The 9812-nt window shown below is 43.5% G+C and overlaps 2 protein-coding genes across 2 annotated transcripts in view; one reads left to right on the top strand and one right to left on the bottom strand.

Annotated features, from left to right (window-relative positions):
* The window catches only part of EPB41L2 (erythrocyte membrane protein band 4.1 like 2), a 141436-nt gene extending 136193 nt beyond the window's left edge, over positions 1-5243 (bottom strand). The window contains exon 1 of the mRNA XM_027691055.1: positions 5161-5243. The gene's annotated coding sequence lies outside the window, so the exon portion shown is untranslated. The remainder of the gene's footprint in view (positions 1-5160) is intronic.
* Positions 5244-8281: 3038 nt separating this feature from the next.
* AKAP7 (A-kinase anchoring protein 7) overlaps positions 8282-9812 on the top strand; it is an 88178-nt gene continuing 86647 nt past the window's right edge. The window contains 1 exon segment of the mRNA XM_027690989.1: positions 8282-8486. Within this exon segment, the coding sequence (XP_027546790.1) occupies positions 8309-8486 (178 nt within the window). The 5' untranslated portion in view covers positions 8282-8308.

Raw genomic sequence — 9812 nt, 5'->3', positions numbered from 1 at the left:
ATGCAGCTTACCTATGTCATGAGAAAGGTTATTCTTAGGATTGTAGATGCCGTTCTGCCAAGACAAGCAAAAGGATATCTACATGTTCCATAGTATTATTTGTCTGCTATTTTCAATTTGACTGTTACTTGCAATTTTGATGCTTATATGTTGGCTCAAAATAATGATGATGAAGCTTTTAGGAAGCAGTGCAAATTAGAATGAAAGAGAGCAGTCATGTCACAATGTCATGCCATGTTACATGGGGACTTATCATAGCATTTGGTCAAAATTGAATGCAAGCATATCTGATACTGAATATTTTGAACCGAGTATGAGTTATGGGTCAAAAAATTCACCGATTCCCTGGCTGCCCAGCAAAACTAGAGTTTTTGACAGAGAGCATTTTGATGTATGCCTGAGCTCCTTCCTTTCAGTGTTTCAAAGCATGTGTAAGCCACCTTTCATGACTTTTTAAGCTGTAGATTGATTATCTTACATAGAAGCAAGTCTGGCAAATTCTACTCTTAAAATGAAAATCACCCAGAAACTGATTAAAAATAAAACTTTTTTCTCTCCCACGTGTACAAATTCTTGTGGAAAGACCAAGTAGCTGTTGTGATTAGAAAAAATGAAATACTGTTCTTCTGGAGTTCCGGGGAGATGTTTTTCCCCACCATCTCCTCACTTTATATTAGCTATATTAAACACTTGATAGTCCACTTTCACAGATACATGATAATGATCACATGGTGGCTTATGGAGACAGACTGGATGCCTGACAAAATGACTCAAATATGTTTTTTTCAATAGGGCTGCTGAAAACATTGTTCTAACCTGGACTGAAAATCAGATTTACCAGTGGAAATGTAAATGTTTTCCTCCCTTTCAGTTACTGCAGCTCATTTAGTGCTACTGTATGAGTGAATGTGAATTGAAAGTGGCTCAGCAAAGGTCTGCAGGATTGAATAAGAACTGTAAGAGATAATCCATTAAAGACACAGCAATGGGCTAAGCTGAAGCATTAAAACCTGTTTCTTTCCCTGTTGGTCAGAATGTGTTTAGGTGTTTTTCTTTAATTGTATTTGTTTCCTTTTTCATGCTTTGTCATAATACTAGAATGCAGACACAAGTTAATGTCTTTCATCCATTGTAAGTAAAAATGATGATTGTAAATAAGGGGACTTTGAATTGGTTCATCCTTGTGACTTCATACGTTAAAACCTTGAGCCTCAAGAAGAGGATCAGGAAACTCCACTGTCAGCAAAGAGATGGTGAATACCCTCAGAGCCATACATACTGATGGATCCAATAACTGCAAGAGATTTCAGTGACAGAAACTGGATGCCAGATCACATTGCTCCAGGTGTGAGTGGTAGCTAAACCAATGTTAAAACTGAGATCTCTCATTTCTGCTGAGGTCAGGAACACTTTTCTTCTTCAAACAATAAGTTACTGTTTCCCTGAATAGCTCGTAGGAAAGGTATTTTGAGCATCACTGTTTTTTTGTTTTAAACTTTAGGTTAAATATAAACAGACATCTTAAGAGACTGCTGATGTGAAAGCAATGAATGCGATTTTTTGCACAGTTAGGCCCAGCAACACCAAGGGTAAACCAATTTCAAAATTCATGCAAAACATAAAACAACAGGGCTTAATTATTTCTTCCTAGGTAGGCTCTAACTTGGCAGAATCCTACACTGTGTGAATTTTTCTGAGCACTTGAACTTTGCAGCATTAGTCACAGCCATCAGCAAGGTCTTAAAACACAAGGAGGGTTAGCATAACATTCAAGAAAGGATGTTTTGACAAGTGCCTCCAGTTAAAGAGTAGATGTTGAATTTAATTGTCTGGGCTTTAAGAGGCTTTGCCAGAGCATGAATTATTGGGCTAGAACACAGAACTTTTTTCCTAATTCTCAACCAGGTGATCACAAAATTCAGGCCTTAATCCATTTCACTGAACTCGAACCTTCTAAGCAACATGCAGGTTAGAGGTTATGTCTAAGCAGGACACAAGCCTAGTTGTCCTGGCCATCTCGGTTGTCTGGGGAGAAAGTAGAGCGTCTCTAGAACAACTGTTTACTTATTATGTGAATAACAGATTCCCCTTGGAGAAGCCTCTGTCTTTACTGACTGGTAAAGAGTCCCAGAGCAGCTATGTTCACACCTGAGGCTAAATGAGCAATTGCCTGAAGCTCTGGTAGTGCTTGTGGACTAATGTCTCAGTTCCTCTTAGTAAAAAAGGGCAGGCACACACCAGAAATGCACACAGAGGGAGGAATGATGATCTGAACTTCAGGAAGAATTGTACTATGTCCTGGCAATAAGAAGCTTAGATTTGTTTCTTTTTAATTGGACATTGGGCTCTGCAAACATGCATTAAACGTGCCTCTATTCCACAGGCACCTTAACTTCACAGAAAATCCATAGATAAAAGAAGGAAATAGATACAGGGCCACAAACAAAGCCTGCATAGTGGTGACAAACACATACTGTGTTTGTGCAATACCTGGAGCTTGAGAAGTTAAGAAGCCAGAGCTAAAAAAAGAAGCTTGTGGTTAAAGGGAGAGACAGAAGAACAAGAGGGAAGACGAGAGCAAGAAACACAACAGACAAGCAGCGGAGAGTGAAGATTTTTTGGTTTAGTAAGTGAATATGTATTTCCTCCACCCACATCTGGAATAATATGAATTTTGGATTCAAAACTGCATTCTTTACTAGCCTAAGACTCCCAGTAAAGTGTATTTTGCTCAAGGAATGCAGGATCTAGTTAGTGTCTCAGCTGTATGACTTCTGCATGTAGCTGGCAATATTCACTCAAACTTTTTTAATTGCAGGCAGTGTCTTCTTTTTAGTTAAAACACTTTCCGTCCACTTTTCTGCTGCACGTACTGTATTAAAACCTCTACTTCAGACAGAAAATAAGAACAGTTCCAGGAAGGTGGACATTCCAGATCAAACCTAACTTGACCTCTGGAGCTAAAAAGTCCAGTGGGTTTAGTAAAGTTCCTAAAAGAGAAATGTGATTTTATTTCAGTGTATGGATGTTGCAAATCTGTGATGGTTTCCTATCAAACTGAATGGTGTCTTCACCTTGCAGACTGCCATACTTAATGGTCTCCAGAACGTGCAACTTTTTGCTTAAATACACATTACACATGTCAAGAATCAGAGAAACAAGACTGCACTTATCAAAATCACTTACAGTAATTTTCTATTTCATAATTTTGTGTGCAAATAATATTTAGTAAAAAGAAAGCTATCTACGCACATCACAAAATATGAAGTAGTAGAAGTATTCCACTACATTATTTGCATTGTAGTTACCTTACATATTGGAAAATTAAGTGATGTTTATCAAGTTGATGGAATCTGTGCTTCTGAAACAAAGCTAAAGAAATTAATATCTTCTTTTAACCTGATAGTGGAGCAACATAGGGAAGACTGGTTTTGTTTACTATAAAAGCATGATGTAACTGCTGTAGAATGAGGATTTTCCTGGGTGATTTCTGGTAGATTTTCTGTGCTGACAAGTGAAAGAAAGATTAGATTAGGAAAGCATATTCTATGCCTGCTGCTTCAAGTATTAAAACTAGCCAGTGAGATACAATTTGCAGAGCAAATGAGTAAACGAACTAGCTCTAATAAATGCTTTGTTCATGGAGCAAAGGATTACACCCTAACAATAACACCCTGTGCAGAGTCCAAGTTAGTAAAAAATGTCATGGAGTGTTAAGTTAGTGCAGATGTGCATGCAGACATTTTTGCCAAAAGCCATCTGTCCTAGATGCAAGGTTTTACATTTGTCTTTGTTGAACTTCACATAACAAGCATCTGTTGTTCCGCTTCTCCAGCCTGTTGAGGTCCCCCTACATGCCAGGCCTTGCATTTGGGATGGTCCCCAAGCAGGCTGCTTGCTCAGGCAAAGAGGGACAATCTCTGCCATCATGCTATCCTGCATCTGCTTTCCCATTATCTACCACTAACTCTCTGTCAGCACATCTCTTCCAGCTCTACCCATTCTCTTCCAGCTCAGGTCTGATGGGACTGCTTCTTCATCCTTCAGTAACCTAGTTTAAAGCCATCCTTAGAGGCTGGCAAGCCGGTAGGCAAAGATATTCTTGCCCCACTTTATTAGGTGAATCCTCTCTCTACCCAACAATCATCATTCCTCAAAAAGACTGGAAGAACCCAGAAGTGTGTGAAACACTACACTGACAGTAACAGCATTTGTTGTTATTATCTATGCTGATATTTAGCCAATGTTCCTCAAAACCAGACCCTCACAACACTGCTATTCAGATAGTAGCAAGTGAAGAACTGCCACTCTGGGTAATCAGTTAATTTTTCAGCTGACTTCCACTGTTCCATTCCCCCCTTCCGAAATGTAAATGAACTTCCTGTGATCAACAGATCATGAAAATATCCAATTATATTATTCTTTTTCATGTCAGATGTCAATCAAATGTAGTTTCTATTCATTAACTACATCTGATAGCATCTTCATGTACTTCTTCCTTTTATACCACTTATTGTGGAGACTCTAGACTATTTGCTTTTTGATCTTTGCATTAAATTACCTTATATCAAGCAGTCCTCTACCTCTCACTTTCCATTACCTGTAGTTCTGCAGCTCATACTTCTCTTTGTTTCTTTAGCAAATCTCTTATTACTACCAAATCAGTTTATTCTTCTTTGCTTGTTAGAAAACAAGATGCTGTATCAGCAGTGACAGTAATGAAGACTTGTTTTGTGTCAGTTATGTCCTCCCTTCTTATCACAATGACCCAAGCTTCCCCTATAGTTTCCATGCCCCCTCATTACAATACCTTCAACTCCCTCCCACATGCTACACAATATCCCAGTGTCCCCTTTATGACTCCCTGCAACACATCCTGTTCCTGCCCTTTTACTACCTAACCTCCCACACTGAGTCATGTCCCAAATACTCCTAGTTCCCCCCATATCTCTTGCTTGACTAAGATAAGATATAATATGTATCGATAATATGTACTGTGACCTATCGCGTAATGAGCTGACCAATACGCATGGCCAGCCACTGTTTCATGGAAAAACAGACATGGAGCATTCTTTCTTCTTTACCTCATTTGGGAGCTAAATAAGTCTCTCTTTTCTCCCAAATCACTCACTTTTTAGGAAAGATGTGGGAATATCTTACCTCTGAATCCTCTTACACTCTAAAGAATTTTATTGAAGTTAGAGGGTTGGATTAAGAGATGGAAAGGTGGGTGAGAGGGTAACAGACACAGGCAGTGCAGTTGTGTAAGCAAATACAATTATAGAGCTGATTGTGCTTGCTCTTTCTGTTAGCTTCACTCAGCTGTCATAATGTGATTTTTTTTCCCTCAAAGGGAAAACTGTACTGCTGAGAGGTTAATCAGAAACCCTCTTTAAAAAAGACAAGGCCACAGAAAATTGATAAACTGCTGGCTTTAGCCCAAGCCTAAGCAGTAGCGAAAACCAGTTTCTGCCAGGCACCAGGTCAGTGACCTCTACGGAACTTGCACAGCATTTGGGCAAACATAAAAATCACAACTTCTTGCTTCAGTTTTCTAGTCCTTCAATGAACATTTTCCTCCAACACCACTTCTGTGACTTGTAGGACAATTCATGGGAACTGTTACCAGCTCCAGCTAAAGTACTTTTAATTTCTCACTTCCTCTCATCCTGAAGATAGTATATTCAGGTACATTGTGAGACCAAGGAATACATCAACATTTTAGTGCAAGGTTAGTGGGTATTAGTTAGAGACAATTTTTAGCTCCATTAAAAGTGCACTGTGTTTCATTTGTTTAGAGGACCATTAAATGCTACCTTTACTTAAACATAGTATTTGATTCCCCTGTCAATCGTACAAACAGAAATGGGTTTTTTCCTGGAGTTTTCTTGCTGGAGATTTCTGTAAAACACTTAATGAATTGATTTGGAGCAGTTTCAGATCCAAATCTGCTTTTTAAATTCATACTTTTAAAAAGACACTTAATACCAAAAATATTTTCTCCTGGTATTTAGAATCATAGAATCAACCGGGTTAGAAAAGACCTCTGAGATCATCAAGTCCGAACCTTGATCCAACACTGCTGTGGTTACTAGACAATGGCACTAAGTGCCACATCCAGTCTCATCTTAAAAACCTCCAGGGATGGTGAATCCACCACCTCCCTGGTGGATCTACAATCAAGTTTTTATGGAAGTATTGTGCTTGACCGTGTAAACAGGCTAGGAAGAGGTGACCACTTATCCCAACAATATCTGATATTCAAATTAAATTTGTATAATAAGAAACACTGCCAGCAGCCTCTCCTAAAGCTTCTCTTGGATCCCTCAGAATTTGGACTTCGGTGTCGCATCCAGCCTTTGGGCTCCACACAACTATGCAGATGAAATAAAAATACTGTGTGAAAGACAGTGATGGCAAACATATCTCAAAATGGATCAACAGTAGTAAAATATTTCCAAACAGATTTTATCTCCCACAAAGGAAAAGCGCAGAGCAGCCAAATACAGAAACTGGCCTTATTTTTCACTCTTCTTTCATTCAGCTTCTAACATCCAGCCGCCAGGCTGCTTCCTCCCTATCATAACTATCCTATTTTATTTATTTGCTTTTGCCATCTGTGGACAACATAAGCATATTTTGTCTCAAACATTCTGACTATTACACTGGAAAAGGTATGATTGGAAGACCACATGAAGAGGTGGGTCTGTTCTGCCCCAGCTTCCTGCTCCACCTTGAAACTCGTGCTCAGTCCATCTCCTGGACTCACCTCTTTGAGAATAGCTCAAAGGGCTGGCTGAACATATGTGAACAAAACATGTTGAAAAGAACCCTTCCAGTTTATGTAAGAGGCGTACACCAGGTTAGCTATAAAAAGAAGCAGATTGGACCTTCTCATGCTCTTTTCTCTTTCGCTTTCTTCGTCTCACAACCCCAGCTTCAGACTATTCACACAGCAGGACCAATGCAGGATCTAAGGACTGGTGATATTCTTTGTTCACTGTCTCCCTTTTTTGTCTTTATTTCTCTCCCTCCTCGCTTTGCCTGGGAAAAGCATGGCTATCATATTCCACCCCGTACTCCATACTGAACTTTGTTGTGGGTGTAGGGAACTTGAGGAAGTGTGTTGTGGCTTGTTAGCCACACCTTTGAGAAGTGATGTTGTGGCTTGTGAACCAGCACCTTCGAGTAGTTGTGTGAGCTGAGAACTTATTGAAGTGTATTGTAAAATACTAAGGGCTTAGCCTTCACTCTTGTGGAAGAGTACTGTAAGAATTTAAGGGCTTGTTCACTTGTTACCCAACATTTCTTGAGTCTGTAAAGTGGACTGGTGGCTGGAGTTATGGCAACTGTACTATAAAACATTGGAGTTCCCTGTCTTTGTTCAGCCCAATGAGAATTTACAATGAATGTCACCCCCCTACTGATGGGTCGTGACACCAACCCTATTGTCTTTAAATATGAAAGTAGGAATCTTTATATGAATATATGCAATCTGCTCCCTCAGATCTGGTCTACATGGTCAGGCCAATTTGTAAAAGTACCAAGCAACATTTAGCTTGGCTTCTCCCAGAGAATGCCATGACATGATTTGGCTTCCAAGAGGCACCAAATCTTCGTTTAAGCAGGAAAGAGGCGTCTCCCCTTCCTCCCCTTCTTTTAAGCGATCTTAGAACACCCATTCACGACGTTCCCTCAGAGAAGCATCCTCTCCTGCACAGCCCTGAGGTCCATTCCCGACAGGAGACCACAGCCAGAGCAGAGCCCTTACTGCCAGCGGTCAGAGGACTCGGGGCTGCGCGAAGGGTCGTGTAAAGGAAGGAGTTTAACGCACATTTAGAGCAAGACTGTCTATTCTCCCCCAGATGGCAGCTAAATTAATGTTAATTACTGCTCTGCAGCCCTAAGCTACAGCCGGTTGTTTTGGGGAGACGCCAACCCAAAGCACTCCCGTTAGCTGCGGACCTCCAGCGGGGCGAGCGCTGGGGCAGCCACTTCTCGTTCAGGTACCGAGTGAAAGCAAGGCGTGAAAGGCGGATCTCCCGTTCCAGGACACGCTGTTCACCGTGAGCGAGGCGGCCCCGCCGAACGCCGCCGCAGCCGAGCGCACGGGGGAAGACGACAGGAGATTGAAGGCGCAGCCGCCCCCCATACCCATCATGCCCAGCGCGGAGAGTGCCGGGAACTGTAGTTCCACGGGCGCACGGTCCCCTTCCCCCTCTGCTTCCCCGAGGGGCGCGGCGGCTCCGCCAGACCCGCTGCGGCCTCGCGGCTTCCCGGCGGGCAGCCCCGCTCGCCTCAGCCGGGCATGCACCCGCTGCTGCTGCGGCTTCTCCCCGCCCTCTGCCCGGCGCGGCCGGCGGCGGCCCGCGCCCTGCTCGCCCAGCGGGCTGTGCCCGCGCTCCCCATGGCGCTGCGGCCGGCGGCGGGAGAGGGACGGGCCGGGGGCGATGCCTCCCGAGCAGCCGGCGCGACCCGGGAGCACGGTGAGAGGCTGCGGGGCGGGGGAAGAGGCCAGGCGCTTGCGAGGCCCCGCGATCGCCCGCAGCCGGCGGGGAAGGCAGTGGCGGGGCCTCGCGGGCGCCTGCGTGCGGGTCGCGGTGGGGTGTAGGGTAAAACTTTCCAACTTGATTGTGCGCTGTTGCTAAAAGCTCTTCCTTACCTGCCCCGCACAGTCCCCAGGCTTGCCAGGCAGTGTAGCAGCCGACCTGGTTGAATACGAAACCCAACATTTCCCCCCCCAAAATTTTTATTATTATTTTTTTCTTTGTTCCCTAACTGTAAACGCTAGTGCCAGCACCGGAGGTTCAAAATGTCTCTACACTCAACCATCTACTTCTACAGCAACTCTCAGTTAAACTGTTGCCAAAGTAATTTTTTATTAAAAATATGAATGCAAAGCAGCGAATGGAAGTTCAGCAAGAGTCAAAGGAGCCTCAACCCTCTTGCCATCGGGCAGAAACAGGTCCCTGCTTGGAGAGGTAGAAGAATCCCCTCCTAGCATCCCTCTCCCTCCCAGGTGTCCTTGCAGAACAGGTTTGCGTCCCTGGATCTCAAGGGTCAAGCAGATGACAGTGTAAAAAAAAGTGTGGGGGGTCTCCCTGATCAACACAGTCAACCAGAAGGATCACAAATACAGGTATTAAGAAAAAAAGAAGGGTAGTTGTAGTGGGTGACTCAATTATGAGGGGACCTAACGGCCCTGTATGCTGACCAGACCCATCCCACATGAAAGTCTACTGCCTCCCTGGGGCCCGGGTAAGGGTTATTACCAGGAGACTCCCTGGACAAATTTGTCCCAGTGACTACTATCCACTGCTGGTTGTCCAGGTTGGCAGCGATGAGGTTGATGAGAGAAGTACCAGGATAATCAAAAGGACTTCAAGGTACTGGATAGTCTGGTTGAAGAGACAGGAGTACAGGTGGGGGTCTTGATTCCTTTGGTAGCAGGGATGAATGCTGAAAGGACAGGAAACCCCATGTGATCAACAAGTGGCTTAAAGATGGGTGCCATCAATGGAATTTTGGTTTTTTTGATCATGGGCGGTACCACACCTGCTGGAGACAGATGGGGTTCACCTGTCTAATAGGGCAAAAGGATTCTAGACCATGAGTTGGCAGGGCTGATTGAGAGGGTTTGAAGAGGGAAAGGAGTGAGACCAGGCTCACAAGAGATGAGATTGGGGGTGGCATGCCAGAGCTAGGGGCGAAATTGGCAGTCTAGCTGAAGTGCATCTACACCAATAGACACAGTATGGGTAACAAACAGGAGGAGCTGGGGGCCATCATGCAGTAGGAAAGCTCTGATGTAG

The sequence above is a fragment of the Neopelma chrysocephalum genome, unplaced genomic scaffold (genome assembly GCF_003984885.1).
Source record: "Neopelma chrysocephalum unplaced genomic scaffold, ASM398488v2 Primary Assembly neopelma1_23, whole genome shotgun sequence".
NCBI classification, from domain to species: domain Eukaryota; kingdom Metazoa; phylum Chordata; class Aves; order Passeriformes; family Pipridae; genus Neopelma; species Neopelma chrysocephalum.
The sequence above is the reverse complement of the archived record's forward strand: the minus strand, read 5'-3'. Positions and strand labels throughout refer to the sequence as shown.